The sequence below is a fragment of the Rhinopithecus roxellana genome, chromosome 5 (genome assembly GCF_007565055.1).
Source record: "Rhinopithecus roxellana isolate Shanxi Qingling chromosome 5, ASM756505v1, whole genome shotgun sequence".
Classification (NCBI taxonomy): Eukaryota; Metazoa; Chordata; class Mammalia; order Primates; family Cercopithecidae; genus Rhinopithecus; species Rhinopithecus roxellana.
In genome coordinates this window covers 107866048-107891077 of record NC_044553.1, presented here as the reverse complement: position 1 = coordinate 107891077, position 25030 = coordinate 107866048, and the positions used below count along the sequence as shown (strand labels likewise).

The 25030-nt window shown below is 40.5% G+C and overlaps 1 protein-coding gene across 5 annotated transcripts in view; it reads right to left on the bottom strand.

Moving 5' to 3' along the window:
- The window catches only part of ADAMTSL3 (ADAMTS like 3), a 421728-nt gene that overhangs the window by 33950 nt on the left and 362748 nt on the right, over positions 1-25030 (bottom strand). For all 5 annotated transcript variants that reach the window (XM_030931695.1, XM_030931696.1, XM_030931693.1 and 2 more), the window contains exons 22-23: positions 23305-23432; positions 19305-19433 (exon numbers count right to left, since the gene is read on the bottom strand). In XM_030931695.1, coding sequence (XP_030787555.1) covers positions 19305-19433; positions 23305-23432 — 257 coding nt within the window. The remainder of the gene's footprint in view (positions 1-19304; positions 19434-23304; positions 23433-25030) is intronic.

The window sequence follows — 25030 nt, the reverse complement described above, 5'->3', positions numbered from 1 at the left end:
ACTTAGGAAAGCTATACACATCTGCATATTTATCTTGTTTCTAGTCATCTTACTGAACTTTATTATTATTTTGAATAGTTTTTCTAATTGATTTTCTTTTTTTTTGAGGTAAATAATTATATCATTTGCACATAATGACAATTTCCTCTTCCATTCCAATATGTATACTTCTGATTTCTTTTTCTTGTCTTATTGTATTAGTAAGTGTCTCCAGAATGATGCTGAATAATAACCACTACAGCAGGTATGTAAGACTGAATATTTGTGTCCCTCCCCACCCCCATCTTGATCTTGGACCTCCTTCAATATGAAAAGCTTAATCTTGGACTTCCCATCCTCCAGAACTGCAAGAAATAAATTTTCTGTTGTTTATAAGCCACTCAGTCTATAGCATTTTTCTTATAGCAGCCCCAGTGGTCTAAGACAGCAGGTATATTTGTCTTGTTTCCAACTTTAATGGAAATATTACTAATGTTTCTTTCTTAAGCATGATACTTTTTTTTTTGGTACACAAATTTCCTTCTATTTCTAGCCTACAAGAAAATTCTTTGAGTTTAACATTTAATTTGCTTATTTTAAAGTAAATCATTTAAAGCTATTAATTTTATTCTGAGTACAGCTTTGGCTACGTATCTTATGTTTTGCAATGCAGTACAACTATTGCCATTATTTCATTCACTTGAAAAATGTTTATTTGAGTGCTTATCCTATGTGAGACTCTGTGGCAATGCTAAGGATATAATGATGAACTAAGTTCCTCATGGACCTTAATCTAGAGTGGGCCCATGCATCAAAAAAGCCAACTGCAATACAAAGAGATAAGAGGATAAGAGCATGCAATAAAGGTAAAATACTGGATGCCACTGGAGCACAGAAGCTGTACCTCATGTAGACTGGAGAGAAAAATAGGGAAGATACCTGCAAGGAGGAACATATTGTGCAGATGTGGGAAAGCATGGGAACTGGGAGCAGAAGTCAGACTTTTCATGGTATAGTGTCTTGTTTTTTGATTGAATGTATTACCTGCATCACCTATCCCCAACTTTTAAAAAGTTAATAATAGAGCCCAGAAACATGTCTTTAACTTCTTGTTAAATTTTCTCTTGGGGTCCCTTTTAGCTCTAAGATATGTGTGAGATCAATTCATTCATCCATCCATCTACTCTTTCATATATTATTTAATTCACTCTTATTATTCGCTCTCTTTTATAGCATTATTACTGCATTAATCTCAGTTCTCCTCAGCAGATCATGAGTACAGGCCTGGCAAAGATTAGATGTGTGAATGTTTGTCGAATGCATAAATGAATAAACTAGGGAATGCATTTACTAAAAGAAAACCCTATTCTATCCCAAAGATAGATACATCAGGGTGACTTTTTTGGTTACTCGTGCAAATGCTCTCTCCCAAGTAGCAAAGATAATAAAGCGCTGACTGTATGGTAAAATCCTCAGAAACTCAGATACTATTATTTTGGAATCTATGGTAATTTAGAGAAGGGTTATACTAGTTAGAAAGAGAAAAAAATCTTACTTCACTGGCCTCCACAACATATACACAATTGTTAACATGAGTATAAATCGATATTTATAAATTAAAGTGGTTTCCTTTAAGGCCCTAAGTAATTCTTGCTTAAATGACTGAACATTTTTAAAAGCCATTCATAGACTTGAAAGCATTTTACAATTCAGGGATGTTTATTAATTCAGACTTGCCTCTTACAATTAGTCCAAATTAGTGAGTGAGGTTTTCTCAAGACATAAAGCCTCTTACAGTGAAAGACCCTAAACAATTTCAAATACATTGGCTTATTCATTATTCCTCCTCGGTAAGAAGCTTGTAAGTGGTGTTGTCAATTCTACATTGAAACAAGGTTTACCAGAGGCCTTCAGCCAGGTTAAACAAGCTGTGTGGAGATCTCCAGGGAGAGCATTTCCAGCAGAGGGAACAGCAAGCACCTTGGCCCTGAAGCAGGGTTCTTAACCTGGGGACCATGAGCCTCACGCGGATCCATAGATAGGATTCAGGAGTCAGTGACCTTTTCATCAACTCTAGCTGAAATGTAGCACTTCTATCAATTACGAATGTAAGTCACAGACTAAGGTAGCAGTGTCTTTAATTCTCTCACCAATGGAAGTCACAGATATTTTCGTATCACATGACAAGTGTGACCAGATCTCTCAAAATATTTTTTTATGCCAACACTACTTAAAAAATATGGTAACTATTGTACCCAATGCTAGATTTTTAATATGATGCATTAATAATGAAGTACATATATTATTCTATCACATATTTGGCTTATTAATATTTTGATACCTATATTTTGATTATAATTGGTTTTCTTTAAATGCAGCATATTTTGTTTTATACTTTTGAAAATATTATTTCAGAAGTAGTACCACAGGCTTCATCAGACTGGTCCAGGACACATTCCTCCAATTTTGGGGGAAAATAAAAGAGCATATGGCTGCAGGGATGTGAGCCAGGGAGAGAACAGTAGGTGACAATGTCAGAGAAGTGGCAGGTGGGGCTTAGGTCATAGAGCTCAGGCAGCCTGATAGGTCATTGTAAGGCTTTGGTTTCTATTCCACAGATTTTGAAGAACGGCATGAGCTGACTTGTGTTTCTAAAGGACTGCTTTGACGGCTGTGTTGATTGCAGGCAGCAAGGGCAGAGGCAGGGAGATCAGTGAGGAACCTGTCAAAATAATCCAGCCTAGAGATGATGGTGACTTGGACCAGTGTAGTAGCAATGAAGGTGGTAAGAAATGATCAGATTCTGGGCCTATTCTGAAGGTAGAGCAGACAAAATTTGATGGGGTTGGGGAAGTGTGAGAGAGGAAAGCAAGTCAAAAATGACTCCAGGATTTGTAGCTCAAGCGAATTAAATAACTGCATTGTCATTCACTGAGATGAGGGACACTATGAGAGAAGCGAGTTTGGGAGCAGAACTCAGGAGAGCAGTTTTGGACATGTTAGGTTTGCAATAACTATTACATATCCACGGAGAGATGCTGAGCAGGCATGTGGATATGTTAATCTAGAGCTTAGGGAAAAGGTCTGTGCTGAAAATATAAATTTAACAGTTTCCAGCATATAGATGTCATATTTGAGTCCTTGTGCATGTATGGGATCAATAGGGAGAGAGTATACATAGAGAAGAACAAACGTCTGAGGACTGAGGCCTGGGGTAGTTCAACTTAGAGATCAGAGAAAAGAGGTGGCACAAAGGAAGTTACAAAGGAACAGATACTATGGTAGGTAGAAAACAGAGTGGTTTCCTAGAAGCAGAGAAGGAGGGAGTAATAACTGTCCAGTGCTATTGTAGTCAAATGAGCAAGTAAGGTAAGGCCTAAGAACTCACCACAGGGCCTAGTGTGGTGGCTTACACCTGTAATCTCAGCAGTTTGGAAGGCCGAGGCAGGCAGATCACCTGCGGTCAGGAGTTTGAGGCCAGCCTGGGCAACATGGCGAAACCCTGTCTCTACTAAAAATACAAAAACCATTTAGCCGGTCGTGGTGGTGTGTGCCTGTAATCCTGGCTTCTCGGGAGGCTGAGGCAGGAGAATCGCTTGAACCCGGGAGGTGGAGGTTGCAGTGAGCCAAGATCACACCACTGCACTCCAGCCTGGGCAACAGAGTGAGAATCTGTCTCAAAAACAAAACAAAACAAAACAAACACCTGACCACTGAAGTTAGCAATTCACACTTACATGGTAAGCTGTTGGTGACCCTACCCTAACAATAGCTATGAAGGTAATGGTATGGAGAATGTTTGGTTGGAGTGGATTCAAGAGAGAATGAAGAGAAATGAAATTGAAGACAACAAGTATAAGCTACTCTGGAGGCACTTTGCTATAAATGGAAATCAGGAACTGAGACAATAGCTGGAGAGGAAAGTAGAGTCCAGGGCAGGGAATTTAGGGATGGTTTTGCTCACCTGGAATTCTTATCTCATCTCCCTATTTCCACTCTTGCCTTCCTTTTACTCTCTGATTTTTTTACAGTCTATTTTCAACACAGTAGCCATAGTGTTTCTTCTAAAAGGTAGCTCAGATCATGACATTCCTTTGCTTAGAATCCTCTAATGGCTTCCATCTCACTTAGAACAAAAAATAAACTGCTTATGATGTCTTATCATCTGCTAACATACATGGTCTTCTCTCAACCCTTGCCCACCAACCACCTCAAAACACGGAAAAACAACAGAGCCAGAGAGAGATGGATTTTTATTTTTTTAGTGATGGGGTCTCACTGGGCTGGAGTGCAGTGGCTATTCACAGGCTTGATCATAGCATACGGAAGCCTCAAACTTCCGGGCTCAAGGGATCCTCCCATCTCAGCCTCCTGAATAGCTGGAACTATAGGTATGCACGATTGTGCCTAGCTAAGGGGTGAATCCTTGATTAAATCATTTAAATTCCTGAATCCAGATGTGTCTAAAATTGTGTCCAGATTGTCTATACTCCAGGACTTTTCAGTTTTATTAGCCAATAGTTTCTCCATTTTTTCTTAAGCCAGTTCGAGGTAGTTCTCTGTTCCCTGTAACCATGCAAGTCTAGACTAAAAACTAAGGTATGAAAATAACCAAGATGGCCAAACAACCATGCCAGCACAAGTTTCTCAGAACAAACTGACAAAGTTACATTCCAAAAGAAAATGTCAGAAATACAAAGTTTGAAATGAAGAGCATGGGACCACACCAGAGTACAGGACCAAGTCCTTCTCACTATGCACCGTCCCAGGGGCCATTTCATCTACTTTGGGAAATATAATGATAATTCCTATGCCGAAAACTCCCACATCTACCTATCCAATCTTAATCTCTCCCTTGAATTCAAGACTCCTGGACATCTCCCATTAGCACATCATGTCCCACAGGTGCCTCAAACATTGTAAGTCCCAGAGTGAACTCCAATTCCCTCTCCTACCCCACAGGCCTGTTCAGCACCTAGAAGCATCGTTACACGTGTAAACATTTTCAAAGAACTGAACAGGCCACGGGAAATTCAGGCAGATTTCTTCGTACCACTGCTATTTATGGTCTTTCAAAATAACACATTTGCTCTGTTGCAACAGCTATAAAATGTCAGAAATAGTTTAAACTTATTTATCTAACCTTAAAGACAGGCTATTTCCCCCAAGACTTGCAGCTCTGAAATATTCAACATTCTGTTTCCACAGTGCTGAAATTGTTTTGGAAGACAAATGTTGTGAAAAAAGTTCAGAGCCGGAGGGGCTGTGAAACATGTGTTGCAAAAAGTTTGCACCTCGGGGGTGTCTTTAAACGAGTCAGTGTTTAAAAACAAATTTCCTTCATCCTTGAAAGGCCCATGAAATATTTCACACTGTAAAATCCCTGGCCTATTCAGACTGCCCTGAAATGCTGGATTTTTAAATAAATATATATTACACCTAAACGTTTTTGCTCATCTGTTTGTTTCTTCCAGCTACTCAAAACTCACTCAGAATTCTGCATTACTTTTTCATATATGACAAATGAAGACTTAAGCTACCATCAGTTACCTCTGGGGATCATGAAGAAATGATGTTGCCAATTTATAAAAGACAAATCAAACACAGGTTAGACAAAAGGAGTCATCACTAATACATGAAAGAAATAAATAGGAGTTCAAGGGTTCAATGTCAGAGAAAGTATCTCAAAACTGCTAGAATAATGAATGCACTCTTCTTAACTGCAGGGCCAACCTGTGCAGCATAGTAAATTTTGTAAGGAACATTCCTCTTCTGAGTTAACTGCATACCCTTTTGTTCTTTTTGAAAAATATGTTATGTATGCTTTTTGGATACAATGGACTATCCATCATTGATGCCATATCCAGAACTGTCTCCAAATATAGGGCTATGGCTTTTACTATTTACAGAATTCTTTTGAACAGCTGTTTCAGTACTTTCTTTTCTCTAGTAAACTCATGTTTAGATTGACATAATCTGTTCCCCAATCAATTTGATTTTTGAGGATTTAGAAATCATCTGGGTCAAAGTATCTATCCCCAACTCCATCATTAAAAGTCCTTCCCTAAAGGTTTTTGAACTGTGTTTTTCTGACATGGAGGAGGGTGTCAACAAGTCCTCTTCCTGGTGTGGTCATCCTGATCTCTCACGTACCCTGGGCTTCTGCTTTGTGTGAGCCTGGGCAGTTCTTTAACTCCACCAGACATATCTCATGAGCACTACACGGTTCACTGCTGGATATTGTCCTCCAGGGTCTTATTTACAGGCTAGAAGGTGCCAGTGAAAATTATTATATCAAAACCAAAAACTTTCAGTAGTTCCTTGAAGAAGAAGAAAGTTAAGAGTTGGTGCAAATCAAGCAGAGTGATATATGCTGGAGCTATGCAAGTGGTGTAAACTACTGATTCCAGTAAAGGGGATAGGAAGAACTCCTAAACAACAGCTCAAAAGGGAGAGCCATGGACATTCCTGAGGCCCTTCCTGATAATCAGCAATTCTGGTAATCTGTCAATATAACATTGCGATGTAGATGAACAAACAGCTATTAGACAGTTAAAAATATTAGTTATTTGGAGATCATGCACCAAAATCTCCAAGTGGGTTCCACTGCTGTCACCAGCAAACCCCAGAGGACTACGTGTGGGCTGCTGGTGTCTTGGGGTGACATCTCAAGGCTGTGTTGATTCCCCAGGACTCCATTTCCTCTTTCCTCAAACCACTGACTCTTGCCTTTGGTTCTTCTGAGCTGCACCTCTCACTCTATTTCTGGGGGGTCTTTTCTCCTCAGGAATGGTAGGGAGTAAGAGTCAGTTTTCCTAGCTCTATAACTTTTCCTGTTCTTGGAGGAGAAAAACCCAAAAGCCTTTTCAATTTAGGGGAGTCACTGCTAAGAACAGCTATCCTCCAGCCTGCGAACTGCACCATTCTCCAAACACACCGTACTGGCTGTAAGGCTATTTTCTGTGTGCTGTTCTCTCCACTGCAGATCAATTGCTATTCCCTTTCACCACCTGGAACATTTCTCCACATTCTTAAAGACCCATCTCAAATCATTTCCTTGATCCTCTTGGACACTGACAGCTGATTTCCCCTGTGTGAACCTCTGAACACTGAGACATCAATTGTTGGCATGCCTGATTCTACCTTCAGAATAAACCCAGAGCATGGACCTGGGTTCTACCATTTAGCTCCCACTTCTAGTTTACTCCCAGTTACCCACTCCTGGTTCACTCCTAGTTTGAGTTTACTTCTGATTACTCACTCCTGGTTCACTGCTGGTTTACTCCTGGTTCTAGTTGACCTCTGGCTACCCACTGATTTCTGAGGAAGAGTCTCTCATTTTGAGAGGATATTTGAGATAATTTCCAGGGACCTCTTTGGCCCCATTTACTGGCTAAATCAGTGGTTCTTAACCTTGGCTGCACATTAGAATCTTCTGGGGAAGCTTTAAAAATCCTTGGTTCTCAGGACATACTACAGATGAATTAAATCAGAATCTCTCAGGGCAGGGCTGGGGAGATGTTGTGGTGTCCAGGCCTGACATTAACCATAATAATAAAATGACTTGACTGTAGTATGCATCAGTCATCAAAATGAATAACTGGGTATTGAATTAATAACTAGGGAAAATAAATGAATGAAAAGAAAAAAAAAACAGGGTTATGTAAGTTGGGATGTTACTAGAGATTCAAAAATTCTACACAGGTCCTATGGGGCTCTTCCCATAAAGGAGTGTTTTTCTTCCATTAACAAGGTCCTGCATGGTTTTCTCAGACTGTACTCAGAAGCTTGCATGCTTTCTTATTTCTGGGGGTTGAATTCCAACAAAATTCCCTTTCCCTCAGTCCCCACCCTGTATGGGTGCTGTGGGCCTCTCTGTCTTGCTGTGAAGGCATATTTAGGTCATAGTAGCCAGAATGAAGTAGTGGGTCATTCAGGGGCTTCTGACGGTTCCGTGTTTTATAATGGATGCTGTTCTATGCTGCACAGTTGTCCTGTGCTCTCTGCTGCTGCCTGGTGGTCTCAGCACACACAGCCAAAAGCAGAGAGTCCTGGAGGGCAGAGAGCAAGCAAAGGCATTTCTTATAGTATAAGTAGATTTGAGTGGTATAGGGCATTCAAAACCCTTTACTTTTACTGCTTGGTATGAAAAGCCTCCCAATTGCTATCAGATCTCATGCAGGTTTGGGAAACTCCAGACTAGCCACTCTGGCTCCTGCCCTGACACCAATACGAGGAGCCAAGGGAACACAGGCCAGCCAGGAGGCGCCACTCAGAGACTCATGGAATTGAAGCAACTCATTTCTTTAGAAGCCTGGACTTCAGAAGATCACTGAGGAAAGAGCTTCAGTCCAAGAGCAGAGGATATATGGCTCCTGCCCTGTGGATTATGTAGGTGTTTAGTGCACCATCTCACAGGCTCAACAGGACCAAGCCAGGACCATTTTATTAATGTCAAAACTCAGGGGAGCTAAATGAGTCTTAATATCAGAAATATGGTAACCAAGAAACAATGGGAAGCCAGGCACTGTGGCTCCCACCTGGAATCTCAGCACTTTGGGAGGCCGAGGTAGGAGGGTTGCTTGAGGCCAGGAGTTCTAAACCAGCCTTGGCAGCACAGTGAGACCTCTGTCTCTACAAGAAAAAAAAAAATTAGTCAGGTGTGGTAGTGCATGGCTGTAGTCTCAAGGGGCTAAGGCAGGAGGTTTGCTTGAGCATAGGAGTTTGAGGCTGCAGTGAGCTATGATCATGCCACTGCATGGAAGAAAGGTGTGTGGTTGTTTGGAGGACAGGGAATGGGTGGGCACACAATGTGGAACTACATGATGACAGTACATGGGGCCTATGGGTCAGTCTGTTGTTACTATGTGATAGGGTAAACATTAACATGGGGCTGAGTGTCTGCGGAGTTTTCAGGACAGAGAAATGTACTGGTGGCACTGAACACAGGGGTGGGGTATAGATGTTGGGGATGAAAGCAGTGTTGTAACAACAGGGCTGGACCACCAAGGCTGTACGTGAATGCTTCAAGACATGGTGTCACTCAAGACATGCAGACCCACAAGCCCAAGCACAGGGTTTTTTGCAAGAAGTCTGAAATTTGATAGGTGTTTGAAGAGCCCCTCCTGTTTTTTCATATTGTATATCCAGCTACCTTATTCTAGATTTCTTTCTACTTCTTGATTGTATACAGACCCATGTTTTCACCACATGAGAAATTGATAAAAGATGCAAAGAAAATCATTTTTTTCAAGAAGCACTCAAAATAGAGCTTCAGTGAATCTTTAAAGAGCAGATAATTGTTTTATAAATGAGTCTTTTAAATCTGCTAAATCAATAATCCAAATACAAGTCCAAAGAGAGTCAGGACAAGAATATTAAGGGTGAGGTGAGGGAGTCCATAGTCACTACCAGACAGTGCATAATTTGCCACATTCTTTCCCACTGCTGCAGTGACGGTAGAAGCATGTGTCAAGGTGGTGAGGCTTCCATCATGTGCCTGGCTGAGCACAATGGGCTGACCTTTGGCCTGATACTGGCTGGCATCTTGCAGCCCAGCAAGAGGCCAGGCTCCCAGTGTACTCTCCCTAGATCTCATACCATGGGGCAGTCCTCCAGGTGAGGGTGGGCCCTGGAGGTTGAGCCTGTTGCCCACCCCTAAACCGATGACACCCCATCACCAGGCTGCAGCACTTCCTAGGTTCTGCCTTACGCCTCGCTTTGACAGTTTTCCCTCTGGTCAGACCTCCTGCATGGTGCCTATTCTGCTGTCTCAAACACAGAGTTTCATTCTCTGTCTAGCTCCTTTGGAGTCACACAGAATTGGGTTTAAATCTTGGCATACACACTCATTAGATATACAAAGACAAGTAACTGTGTGTATCTGAGTCTGCTTCCTTATCTGCAAAACAAAGATAATATCCACTTTGTATGCTGTTGAAGCCAACACAAGTTATTGTTTTTGATGATAAGCTTAGATGGTTTTCCAACATGTTATTTACTGACATGCTGCCTATTAGCACATACTCCTCAGCTCTTTGCAATATGGCTGCTCTCCATGCATGACTACTTGCCAACACTCTAGCCTCAGGACACCTGTGTCCCATACCCTCAATTAATGACACATCCATTGCTAAATGTCAGATGTCTGCTCACTCCTGGATAAATCAGATACATGCAATGTCAGTTTAATATCTTGAGTGGCTGGCAGGCTTTTGGGGGTCCAATAATCCAATCAATGACCATTGATGCAATCTAGTTGCATTCAATTTATGGCTTTCTGCAGCTTCTTTCTCCTCTAATTTTTCATCCATATTGAAATACAGATTGGTTCACACCATTACCCTGCTTAAAACGTTTCTTGTCTCCTCTCTGCTAATAAAATGAAGTCCATCAGTTTCAGCATGACATTAAAGCCCTTCACATTCTGGTCCACACTTACACTTCCAAACCCACCTCTTCCCACTCCCCTTCACATCCTCTGCTTTAAGTCATACAGATCTGCTTGTGATGTTGCAAGTAAGCAGGGTGCTTTCATGTTTCTATGCTTTTGCATATATGCTGTTTTGATTAAAATGCCCTTCCATTTTCTTACCAGTGGGCTGGTTGCAATTCATCTTTTTTATAAACCTTTTCTGACTCCTTAGAAGCCTTAATTAGTCTCTCCTTAATGTGTCTGATACACTTTACAAACACTTCTATTTTTGCATTTATGACATCATATCATAATTCCTTTGTCTATATAGCTGCAGAAACCAGATTGTATTCATCTCTGCATGCTAAGGAACTAGATTGGGCTTAGTAAATGCTTAGTGAATGCTCGTTGAAGGGAAGAAAAGATGGATGGAATTTCCAACCATGATTGGCTGTTTGACTGAATATAGGGTTGAGAGGAGGATAGTGGGAAGATTTCTGTATCATAGACAGAGGTAGGAAAAAAGGGGAAAGGGGAGCCTTTTTGAGTAGGGAAAGACATTTTAAATATACATTTTAAGATGACAATTTTAGCTATTACAAAGATTGCATGAGTTTTTTATAAAGAGATAACAGCATAGAAGAGAGGATATATTTCAAAAACCACAGATCAGGGAAAATAAATTCACTTTAATTTAGAATATAGTCAAAAGCACCAAAATGTCCAGTTCATAAAACAAGAGCAAGCAGATAATCTTAGATTTCTTTTTAAGTCTTCTGAAAAGTATATGCAAAAATTGGTGGGTAAATACATTTTTCTGGAGAGAGAGTTCTTTTTTTTTTTTTTTTTTTTTTTGGCCAAAGGGATTTATGACGTAAAGACATATGAGAATCACTACCATTAAATTCCACCCTATATAATATAAACTAGCAGTTCATAGGGGAAAATAATTGTCAGAGCAATGAGACCATGTTTAGGAATTTAACCACATAATCCTGCTGTACCACAAATATTTTCTCAAGATCCTCCCCTGAAAGGGTAATAGTTAAACCCAGTAAAGAAAGTTAGTAATTCGCCTACACATCAATAAAATTCTTAGGTATATTCCACAGCATTTTATCCCTTAAAAAAAATGCCCTAAGAAAAACCTTTTAAGTTTATGTGATATGTTTCTTCTGAAACTGACCATCCTCCCATAGATATGAAAGGGCCTCCTTGCCTGCACATACCTCTTGTGTATGTGCATACATACACCAAGTGCTCTGCTTTGACCCAGTGAGATGCACACTTGCCATCATCTGTTTGTGCATGCACTGTGTGGGATTAAATAGGAAACTGTAACTTCTACCTACCTTTTCTCATTCTCTCCTGTCAATGAGCAGCAAAACAATGATGGGACAGGTAAGGTTTAAAACTACCCCACTAGTAGAATCAAACTTTCTAGCTGGCAATTTGGGGATAATGTATTTAGAGTTCTAGACATTTTAATTTTAATGCTCTATGTAGTTACAAAAATGTTGAATGTCCTGTGACCCAACAATTCCATTCCTGTTACTCTTTTTTAAAAAAATAATCCAAATGACACAAAAAGTTATATGCATAAGAAGGTTTCTTACACTGCTGTATGGAACTGTAAAGAAGTACAAATAGTTTAAGTTTCCAAAAACAAGAAAAGGGTTTAATTATGCTACATTCACACAATGACACACTGGTGTGGCTATTAAATGATAGTTATGATTTTTTAATAACATGGGAAAATTCCATGACTTAGATATAGAGAAAGGGTTACAGGAATATAGCAAAATAGAAATAATGGTTGTGTCTTTGACAGGATTATGGGAATTTTTTTTGCCACATGATACTTTGTTATGCTTTCCAAATATTTTATAATGAGATGTGTTACTTTTTATGAGACAAGAAAACACACAAAAGCAGCATTCAGAACAGAAAGGCCACTAGCTTCAGAGGCAGTAACTGGGTTCAGAACTTGGCCCTGCCATTGTCTAGGCCTGTTACTTTGGTCAAGCCTCTTCTCTGGGGATCTTATGTGCAAAACAGGGCTGGACTCATGGATTCCTAAGGTCCTTCCATATTTAATTCTCAAGATTTTATTTCAGTAAGATCTTACCTAGTTATCTCAGGGAAGATATCTTTCCCTGTTTATTCTTCATCCCTTTTTGGAGGCAAGAAGGGACCTGATCAAGGCTGGTAAACACAGGGCTGTGGCTGGCATCCAGACATCTAGAAAGAGCTGTGCATTCTGAGGCCACGAGGACATGAACAAGACCTGAGTTATTTCCATCTAAGGCTGTTCAAATCCCCTCAAAGAACCCTTTCTACTTACTTTCCCCCAGTGAGCTTGTTTTACCTTCCACATTAGCTTGTATAAGAGACTTTTTCAAATTTGTTGAATTCTGGTTTCATTGATTTACAGACTCTTATATTATTTGGTTCCTTTCTTTCTTTTTTTCCCTTTTTCGAAATGGAGTCTCACTCTGTCGCCCAGGCTGGAGTGCAGTGGCACTATCTCGGCTCACTGCAACCTCCACCTCCCGGGTTCAAGCAATTCTCTTACCTCAGCCTCCCAAGTAACTGGGATTACAGGCGTGCGCCACTATGCCCGGCCAATTTTTGTATTTTTAGTGGAGACGCGGGTTTACCATGTTGACCAGGCTGGTCAACCCCTGACCTCAAGTGATCCGCCCACCTTGGCTTCCCAAACGGTTGGGATTACAGGTGTCAGCCACTGTGCCCAGCCTATTTAGTTCCTTTCTTTTTACTACAACTATAGTTTTCAAGTCATCATACAGGTAACTGGATTTTTCATGGGCTGGTATTGCAGCTCCAAGAACTCCTTTGTAAAGGACATTGTATCTACATATTTTGAGAGAGTTTTTTTTTTTTTTTTCCCCTAGATTCCCTCCCAATATTAGGTGAGGACTCTTGGCCCTCAGTTCTAAGTTCTGACTGGCCAGGTATCTTAGTTCAAGCACTTTTTCTACATTTAGTTTTATTTCATCCCAGATTCCTGCAAAGGACCAACGATCTAAGATAGAATTTCAGGACTGGAAACAGTCTTCCTGGTCATCCCATCATAATTCTTCATTTTATAACAGAAAAGCAAGGAGCAAGGAAACTATGTGATGGGTCCAAGGTCTTACGGGAAACAGGGTTAGGAGGTGAACAACAACAACAACAACAACAAAACAATATAACTGATAACCACATGTCAAAAAAAAGTCCATTCTCCAAAATTAATGGACATTAATACTTGCTGTATTTGCTTCAGCCTTTTTTTTTTTTTTTTTTTTTTTTTTTTTTTTTTAAAGGCAGAGTCTTGCTCTGTTGCCCAGGCTGGAGTGCAGTGGCGCGATCTCAGCTTACTGCAACCTCCACCTCCTGGGTTCACGGCATTCTCCTGCCTCAGCCTCCCAAGTAGCTGGGACTACAGGTGCCCGCCACCACGCCCAGCTAATTTTTTGTATTTTTAGTAGAGACGGGATTTCGCCATGTTAGCCATGATGGTCTCAATTTCCTGACCTTGTGATCCACCTGCCTGGGCCTCCCAAAGTACTGAGATTACAGGCATGAGCCACTGCGCCTGGCCTGCTCATTTTTATATTGAGTAGTTTGTTATTTGTATTGATTTAGAGAAGCTATTTCTATATTCTGGTACTATATAACAAATATTTTCTGCCAGAAATGTGGCTTGACTTTTAAATTTATTGACAATGCCTTTCAAGGATCAAAACTTTTATATCTTAACAGCAAAATGTGTCAATGTTTTTTATAACAGCTTATTGAAATATAATTCATATACCAAAAATTTTACCCTTTAAAAGTATAATTCTGTAGTTCTAATATATTCACAAAATTGTGCAACCTCAACACTATATAATAGATGTTTTACTTTATGACTTGTACTTTTTGTATCTTTTCCATTCCAAAGTCATAAAGATGTCTCTTATATTTTATGACTTTTTAAAATATGTTCATATTTTAGGCATTTAAATCAGAATTTATTTTTGGTTGAGATTTTTTATATTATAAACAATTATCCTATAACAATTTACTTAATAGTCTGTCCTTTATTGGTTTTTAATTCTACTGCTATAAAATGCATACTCTGTTTTTAATTCTTCTGCTATTAAATTCTAGTTTCCATATACTGTATGCTTGAATCTGCTGTGGGCTCCACATTCTATTCCATTTATTTGTCTATCCCTTTTACATTGCTGTACGCCCTCAAGCTTTATGCTAAGTCTTTATATTTGACAGAGCAAATCTCAGCCACCTTGTTATTCCTAAAAATTGTTTGGGCTATTCTCAGCCACATGCACTTTCGTATTAATTATAGGATCAGTTTGTTAAGTTCTAGCAATCCCACAGGATTGCTTTTTTTAAATTGAAGTTATTCTGAATATAGAGATCCAAAACTTTTTATATTTTCTTTGCTTTTAAATGAGGATAATTATATTATCTATAAATAAGAAATTTTTCTAGTTATTTTCTAGTTTTTATTACATTTCTAGTCTTCTATTATATTTTATTATATTTCTAGTCTTCTCTTTGTTTCTAATTTTCTAGTTCTAATTTTTCTAGTTATTTTATCTTATTGCACTGGCTAGTGCTAATGCAGTGTTGAACAGATGTAGTGATAAAGGGCATTGTATGTTTTTTCCTGATTTTAATGGGACTGTTTGAGTCTCCCCATTAAAGTGAGTATGATGCTTACAATAGGTTTCTGACAGGCAAATCAAGGTAGGGATTATCCCTTCTATTACTGGTTTGCCAAGAGATTTTCACGTCATTTTTGTGTTGAAGTTTATCAGATGCTTTGTCTACATCTATTAAGATGATCCTAAAGTTTATCACCTTAAATCTCTGTGGTAGAGATGGAGATGCTCCACCCAAATCAACCTTCAAGGAGGAACTTGGTGTCCCTGCTTCTGGTAGCCTCTGGTTATTAGTCCCTTCACAATCTGTCTCCACCCACCCAAGAGCACATATGCCCCTTCCAGAGAGGCCCACAACCAGTGACTGCAGGAGGCAGGGGCATGAAGGCCTGGCCACTGTGGGTCAGCCTGGGGCAACTCTAATGAGTCACATATGTTTCAAGGGGGCTTGGCAAGGCTTTATGGGCCTGCATCACAGTCCTCCTTTGCCCTCTGTCTAATCCTGCTTGCTTCCTCCCTTCCACATATGTTGACAACTAATAAATATACTACACAAAAACTCCTTCCAGGGCCAGACACCATGGCTCGTGCCCAGAATCCCAACACTTTGGGAGGCTGAGGTGGGTGGATTACTTGAGGTCAGGAGTTTGAGACCAGCCTGGGCAACATGGTGAAACTCTGTCTCTACTAAAAATACAAAAAAAAAAAAAAAAAAAAAAAAAAAAATAGCCAGGCATGGTGGCTTGCATCTGTAATCCTAGCTATTTGGGAGGCTGAGGTAGAAGAATCGCTTGAACCTGAGAGGCAGAGATTGCAGTGAGCCGAGATCACATCACTGCCCTCCCTCCAACCTGGGCAACAGAGTGAGACTCTGGAAAAAAAAAAAAAAAAAAAAAACAGAAACAAAAAACCCCTCCTTCCAAAGAGGATTCAACCTGTGATGCTCTGTTTAAAGTAGCTATTTTTAAGCGTCAAAAAATATTTGCATTCCTGGGAAAAACTCTCCTTTAGTCATCCACATGACTGGATTCATTTGGGAATGTGTTAAACTTATTTATTTGCTTCTGCATTTATTGTTAATGAGTCTTTTGTATAACCTACATGTACCCAGCTGCCTGGTGAGATGTCAGGTGCCATCCACAGTTGTATAATTTTTCCTCCTAAAGGAGATGTACAACAGTGTCCTCTAATAGCATTCAAAGATGTTTTTATTCTTTAGCTTAGTTTTAGTTTAGAAGCATCTCTAATCTTTCCAGGCAGTTTGAGTTTGCTCTAAGAAGCAGTTGTCCAGTGCACCTTGTGTTTAAGAAATTTTCTACGCTTGGGGCTGGGCCATTGATGGCTTTGCCAGTGCCCTTCATTTGGGCATCACCATCTAGCTCAAACCCATTCCCATCTGTGGCCAAGAGAGTTCCTTAGAGACTAAAGAGGAGTGTGACACACAACAAAACACTTTAGAGAAGGGACTCACATCAGGTGCATCTCTGATGAGCTTAAGGAATAAGATAAACAACACATAATACACAACAGAAAATTACAGGATAAGTAATGTTCTTACTATGCATTAACGTGAAAAAAAAAATGCAGCAACGATATTTACTGGTCATTTTCCCCAGACGAACTTTTCTTTCTTACCAGAAGGTGGCAAAAAAGGTGCGCTTTAAATTACCCCCACCCAAATGGACAGAAAAAAAACTTTTTTTTAAAGAGTAAGGCAAATAACTCTCTCAAGTTAGAAGTTTAACCTTTAGAAATAGGCAAATATGCGGACTTTTAGGTTCTGTTATTTAATATAGTTACTAGAAATATCTCTAAGAGTGACTAGAGATAATCCCTATTGACATCTATACCACATGGGTTGACGAAACATGTTTGGCTATAAAAAAGATGAACTTCTCTAGAAGCTATCTATGTGTTATGGGGTCTATAAATATAAGTTCATTATAATTAGTGGGAAATATTCTAAAGCAACTTAAAAAATAAAAAAATTATATATGCCACTGATTTACAGAAATCCCAATTTGCAGTATAAAAATGTAATTTGTAAGGCAGAGTTCAGTTTTGTAAATTATGTTTTAATGTACTCATCTATAAGATGAAAAATGGAATTGGATGATAACCATAGTCCCTTCTTCTATTAATATAATATATTCCCTGCTTTAAAGATGAGGGAAGAAAGATATATGACTCACCTATGGTTATATACTAGCTAGTGACAAGACTGTCTGTAAAACTCTAGTTTTCTGACCCTTTGTCAACTTCACCATCTGTCTTAAAAGAGATGAATTTCCTTAGAAAACTCCATTAGGTATGGCTTCTGCCCATAAGAAAACACTGTAAGTTCACTACAGGTTTGTTTAAAATGGCAAATAACTCAACATGATTGTGGTGCATTTGGAGGCAAGTTTATTTTTAAAAGGAAAGAACTCATCAGGAGTTCTGGGGTCTGAGTCTACGGGGGAAGACTGCCAGGTAAAGAAAGGCCAAATGGGACAATTCCTAGTAAGAGCTGAAAGGTGAGGGAGGGAGGAGGGAGATGAGTACTCCCAGTGCCGAGTTCCATCTAGGCAGCAGTGCTGCAGACCCATGGCCCCACAGCACAGGGCAGGAGGACAGTGGGGCTAGGGAGGGTCAAAGACAGCCCATGTCTGACTGGGCCTGGATGAGAATAAAACGAGATGAGTTTAATGGTCTTTGCTGGAGGCTTTATTTGCAGTTTCCACCTAATCCAGCCTCTGACTTCCGATAGCAAATAATGCACCTCCAACCCTTTTAATGGCTCATCTCCCTGAAAGCCTGATTTTCAAGTATTGTGGAAGTGAGAAATTTAGAAGTCATGTTGAAAGTTGAGGTTTCTCTTAATAGAAGTCAGATCTATTTTTCAGAATCCTCTGCAGGTGTAGGGCTGTAGAAACTTTAGACATCTGTGGCTTGGCATCTGCAGCGTTCCGTTCTGCTTTTCTCCTTGCTATGGCCAGAGAATGCCGGCCCTTTCTGTAATGGTGGGTGTATTTTGCCAGAAAACTCACATATTTGTGGGTGGAGTCAGTTGGGAGACTGGAGCAATTTTTCAAAAGTCTGCATAGGCCAAACACTGCAGGGATTTCCAAGGGGTGAAAAATAATATCTTGGGGGTTAGCAAATCTCTACTGTTTGTAGAGCCAAAGGTGTAGCTTTGGAAACATGGCAAGTAACTGATCATGACAGTGGAGGGAGAACCTGAAAGCTGGATGAGTGTGTCCTCGAGTCCCTCCTTACATGTGCCCTCACTGCATTTCTAAGAGCAGCAGCAGCTCCTCTGTCACCCTAGGCAATCAGGGTCACAGCCTAGGCAAGACTCATCTTAAGCGGCTGCAACTACAGGTATCTACTTAGAACTTGGAAGCTAGGGAAATACAGTTGTCCAGAGAGTTAAGTCAACACAGAGTAAATGAAAGGCATACACAAAGTCATCTAAAAGAGTATATCTCAATTTGGAGGAGTTCATAAGTTTCTCTAAGGAAGCAATAAAAACGTATTCACACAACCCGCTCATTCCCACCTCTCCTGGTCCCTGTAAAATGTACATATATGCAGCATATAATATTTATCTGCAGTTCAGAGATGCATGGGCCCAGATTAAGACTTAAGAATCCATGGCTTCATGAGACAGGATGGCCCTAGGTTAAAGCAAGGTCAGACTGAAAGTGTTAATTCTATTAAAGAAAGAGTGTGAACATTAGAAAGGAGGTTTGTCTGCAGTTGTAAACATAGGAGAAAGAGCCACTGAGGCACAGGCTGCTGATGCTTACCCAGGGACAATCCAGAAGATAGCCTAGGCCAGGGGACATGGACATTCTAGCTCCCTGATCTGGCTTTGCCAAGTGTAGCTTTTGTCTATCTGGAGGACATGTCTTACAATTTCCAACAAATCCCATCCTCTCACTATGTTATTCACCAAGTAACCCTCTGACTAAAAGTTGGCCTTTTTTGTAGCTCTGCCCATAGGGACAGAGTGTTCTGGTCTTGCCAGTCACAGTCCACACTGGAAACAAGTAACTTGGCAATCTGTTTTATACGTCGGTCTCATGAGCCAGTATGAGTTCACTCTTGAGAGTCAGATCCACTGTCAGTGTGCTGGGAAATCTGTTTTTTAAGCCTATCAGGCTGAGGTCTCTAATACCAAAATGCCAGCTGGTGTCTCCTGGCCACATTGGGATGGCCACACACCCTCCCACTGAAATGACCACACTTACCTTTTACAGGACACCGGATTGTCACGTTTGCTCCAAGGGCTGCCTCCACAATGCCTCCAACCATGACAGACAGATGGTTGTGCTCTGGTTTGGTGATATTTCTTTCAATAGACAAGATGACAGGTGCCTCTTAATTCAAAGGGAGCAGGAAACTATGTTAGGTTCAGGCTTTTGCTCTTTGGTAAAACATGTTGCATTTGGTAAGCTTTGTTGAGCCCTTTGAGGGCAGGAGTGGAGTCCTGGTTCTCTCTATATCCCTCAAGGTGCACCACAGGGATGTGCACATACATACCTGGAGGTGCTCAGTGGACAAATGGACAGATGGATGAATGGATAGAGGGTTGGATGAATTCAACGGTACACTGCAACAACAATATGTAGACTATGAGGATATTTTGGTTTTATAACTAAAATTGAGGATAAATTCCTCTTTGATAATTTGAAAAAGAAGGAATTCAGAAGATCAGAAGAAGCAAAGAAGACAGACAGAGCAGGAATGATGTCTCTGCAGTGCAGCCATGAATAAGTTAATGCAGGGACAAAACACACTGGGGCTTGGGACCACCTGACTCTTTTTCTGGAAGGAGGGATGTGAGATACTGGGGGAGGGGGCTGATGAAGACAGGACAGAAGGTCCTGATCCATTCTGTTGTCCCTCATTGGGCCCAGCGTAATAAGAGGTTTTTTCCAATGTAAACATTTACCAAGTGTCCACTCTGTGGTCTGCACCTGGGTACAAGATGAGAAATACCTGGGTATAAGATGAGAAGTATCTCCTCTTTCGATAAGCTCAAAGTGTAATGGTGCAGAAGGAGACATACACAGGCATTTGCAGTATAAATGTGGTACCTAATCCTTATAAAGTTTTTCTGAATATGGTGCCACAGCCAGGCTGACATGTGGATGCCAGGATGTAACCAGGCTTCAGAGCTCATTCAAAGCTATACTAGAGAAAGATGAGACAGGTAGGAGGCCACAAATCTTGTTGAGCCTCTTCTAATAAGCTGCATATGTGCTTGGGCAAAATCTTCCCTCTCTAGGCTTCAGTTTGAATCCCATTAAAAAAATGATTGAGCTAGAAGATCTCTTCCAAGTGCAGTTCTCTCACCCAATGTGTAGTTCAGACCCTACTTAAATAAACTCATTTCAATCTAAAATAGAAAAGCCATTACTATTTAAAGACTATCAATTGCAAGGAGACCTATTTAAAACATTATTTACATCTCTACACTGCAGAAAGTCTCAAGAGAGAAATGTCTGACTTCCCACTTTATGAGACCATATGAGGTTATTACAAGTGGATCAGAACTGTCCGCAAGAAAAATTCAAAGTTAACATTTAATTCATATGAAGCAAGTACAAGCATAAAATTTGCATGCAAAAATAATACAAACAAGGTCATAAAGAATCAAATGTACATTTTAAAATGTTTATTTTCTTTTGGATTTCAATATTTAGTTACCAGATTAATTTATTCACTCACTCAGGAAGCACACTTTGTGCATGAGCTGGACAATGGCAGTACTAAGTTGGAAAACACACTCTCTTGTCCTCAAGGAGCTCACAGACCTGTGGGAGACACCATTGCTATGCAGGGGTGTGGGTATTGAGATAAGGGACTAGTTACCCAGTGGTCTCTCAGTAGCATGTGAGGGTCAGGGAAGCAACATCCCAGAGAGGACATTTGACAGAGCATTCTCTTACCTTAGCACTGTCGCAATGGTTGGTTTCCCTACTACACCATTAGTACTAAGAGAGCTCCTGAAGGGAGAGATCATGATCCCTGAACTTGCTTTATCACCTATGCATAGTTAGTGCATGAATTGGTATTGGTAACCACGTATTCTGGGGGAAGATAATCTAGGAAGGATCATGTTTGAGGGTTCAAATGTTTCCTTCTCTCCTGGAGTACCTGGGGCAGTGGAAAGCTATCCAGAGAAATGAAAAGATAGGAATGCTTTGGCTGGGAGAGGACTTGGGTTTTCACAGCACATCCTTTGACTCCTGAGGACTTCACAGCAGCTCTACCAGGAATGTGAGTTGTTCTGGGATCTGCTTAGGAGACTTGACAGTTGCAAGGGGGCCTCCCATTCCCCCACAGGAGTTCCAGAACCTTGGAACTAATACTTTCTGGAAAGGAACTGATGTTCACAGGACAGAACAAGCCCGGAGGATCAAGGCACAGAAAACCAAAGGCCTGAAGGCCCTGCCTTGGGAAGGCAGTCAGGGAAGTGACTCAGAAGAATTTTTAAGACATACAGATTCAGGGACCATTTAAAATCAACTAGTCTGGGCTGGGCGTAGTGGCTCACACCTGTAATCCCAGCCCTTTGGGAGGCCGAGGCAGGCAAATCATTTGAGGTTAGGAGTTCAAGAGCAGCCTGGCCAACATGGTGAAACCCTGTCTCTACTAAATAAAATACAAAAAAATTAGCTGGGTGATTACACCTGTAATCCCAGCTACTCAGGAAGCTAAGGCAGGAGAATGGCTTGAGGCCAGGAGGTGGAAGTTGCAGTACGCTGAGATTGCACCACTGCACTCTAGCCTAGGTGACAGAGAGAGAATCTGTTTCAAAAAAAAAAAAAAAAAAAAATCAACTAGTCTGGCTGGGACAGTGGCTCATGCTTATAATCCCAGCATTTTGGGAGGCCGAGGGGGGTGGATCACCTGAGGTCAGGAGTTCGAGACCAGCCTGACCAACATGGTGAAACCCTGTCTCTACTAAAAATACAAAAATTAGCAGGTCATGGTTGCGCTTGCCTGTAGTCCTCCCAGCTACTTGGGAGGCTAAGGCAGGAGAACCACTTGAACCCGGAAGGCGGAGGTTGCAGTGAGCTGAGGTCATGCCACTGCACTCCAGCCTGGAGGACAGAGTGAGACTCTGTCTCAAAAAAAAAAAAAAAAAAATCAACTAGTCCAACCTCCTCAGTTTGTAGATGTGAAGTACCTGCTGCAAAACTCAACACTGACTAAACACTGGGTTCTAATTCCTGAATTCCTGATACTGTCTCTCTCTACTCACTTTAGTCCATTTGAGCCACAGATATCAGAAACCACAGAATAGGGAGGTGGCGGATGGCTCTCCTGTTTTATTATTTATTTTTAATTTTAATTTTTTTTTAGGCACAGGGTCTCACTCTGTTGCCTAGGCTTTAGTGCAGTGGCATGATCACAGCTCACTGTAGCCTTGAGCTCCTGGACTCAAGAGACCTTCCTGCCTCAGCCTCCTGAGTTAGCTGGGACTACAGGCATGCACCACTACTCCTGGGTAATTAAAAATAATTTTTTTTTATAGAGATATGATCTTTCTTTCCTGTCCAGGCAGGTCTTGAACTCCTGGCCTCAAGTGATCCTCCTGCCTCAGCCTGCCAAAGTGCTGGGATTACAGGCAAGAACCACCCACTTTGGCCTCTTATTGTTATCCCAGAACATGAACTTGCCAAATGCAGCTTTACCTGCAACTTTAGCACCTAAAAATGTTTCTTTATAATAAAAGTATATTTTAGTATCCAAATAACATTATTCATCTCCCAGGAAGACACACACTACTTTACAGTTACAACTTCCTGAAGGTGTTTCTCAGGATTGGCAGGTATGCCACTGGGAGGTATATGCAATCTATAAAAGATAATTATTCTTTTCTGTTGGCTGGTGGAACTTTAAAAAATGCAAAGTTCATTAATATCAACACTGCCAATTAAACCCCATCTCATTATTTCCTGATTCTTAGAAAGTGAGCTCCTGAGCAGCCGTTTTCAGTGTGGTCCTCAGACCAGCAGCATTGGCATAACCTGGGCACATGTTGAAAATGCCGATTCTCAGACTCCATCCCAAACCTAATGAACCAGAACCTCCGGGGGTGGAGTCCAGCAATCTGTGTTTTAACAAGCATTCCAGATGATTCTGACAGCTGCTAATGAGAACTACTGCTCTAGAATTTAATGTTAAAAACAAATAAACAAAGAACCAGGCATTCTAGGTTTCAACAGTGGGCATTACCTGCATACAGCACAGAAGAACTTTCCACATCTGAACCAAGATGATTAGCTACAGAACATTCGTATATGCCTTGTTCTTTCCTTGTAGGATTCTGTATCTGTATCTTCCCAGTTCCATCCAAAATTATTCTGTAGAACAGTTAGAAAGAGGACACATTCATATAACAATTTAACTGACCTAGGGCTACAGTGAGTTGCAGAGAAAGAAGACTGCACCATTATAGGTTTTGGGCTGGCAAAGATCACAGAGGATAATTTTGTCAAGCATCCTGCCTATAAGCAGAGAACTATATAGACCAGGAGGGTGGAGTGTTTCCTCTTGCCATAGGTTAACAGCAATGTTAGAGCTGAACAGTGCTTAGAAATCCAGTCTTCCCATCCCACTTTACATAAGAAAAGACTTTTCTGGTGAACTCAATGCTTAATCTGCCACATTTTTAAAAAAGACAACCCAGCAAACCTATTCATTTGCTGGATGTTAAACACTCATTTTCTGCCCAAATCCTTCCTAAGAAACTGCAGGTGTGGATTTTCATGCTGGAAGTGATTGGGTTTTGGCTAAGGCTGTTTTGCATTGGATTATGGTCTTATTATTCCCGTATGAAGAAGTCGATTGAGGTAATCATGCTAAGTCTGTGGCATACACTGGATTTGGACCACGCTGTTAAGAATTAGGGCTAACCTGCATGACGAGTTCATTATGGTTTCCCAATTACTGATATTCCCAAAATCCGGTGTGTAAATACTACTTTGAGAATCAGAGTTGGTCAGGTGTAGCCTAACCAATTAGATAAGTATTCAGAGATTCAGAAAATATATCTAACGGTGAGAAGAACCTTTGTTATGAAGGGAAGAGTGCTTGTTCTGCTTTTATTTTATTTTATTCTTAATAATTTGAATCTGCTTCTAAATCACCCAGATCAGTGGTTATATACTATTTTTCCCCTGCCCCATCTCACTTTATAGATCTTAGCAATATAGACTATTCTGCCCTGTAAATACTGTATGTTTCATCATGAGATGAGCTGTGCCACTTCTTTATTTCCTGTCACTTCATGTTGTTCGTTCTATGCTTCAGTCATAATGAACCCTAACTGTTTCCAGAACCTTCCATGATTTTTCATTACCGTGAGCTTTTGCATATGTTGTTCACTTCATTTGAAATGCCCTTCCCCCTTTCTGGCAAACTCAGACCCACTCACTGAGTCCTGGATCAAATGTAATTTCCCCTGTAAAGTTTTCACCAATACTCCTAGAGTTATCTTCTGTATCCTCCGGGCTCCTTCTTCTCTGGTTCATATATTTATTTGATGAAATATCGATTTCTTCCCACTGGACTGTGATCTTTTCAAGGGCAGGAACCAAATCTTATTCACAGCTGTGCATTCTCACCGCTTAGACTTTTATATAGCAAGTTCTCAAAAATCTTTGGTGACTAAATGTATGAATGATTAGAATAGTACGAAATAATGGTACAGAGCAATAGTACCAAGAGCATACAAGCCCTGCTGCAACACACATAAGAAATATACAAAAGCGGGCAGAAGTCAAAACAGTGAAAGTGTCTCAGAGCAACAAGAGTATGGCAGACCTCACTGTTGGTAAGGCAAGATTTTCACTGTCAAATCCTGAGGGAGGAGAAATAGTTGGTTAAAAGCAAAAGTCTAACCAGTGACTACACATGAAAAATAAACACACTAAATCATTTTCTTAAATTATTTCATATA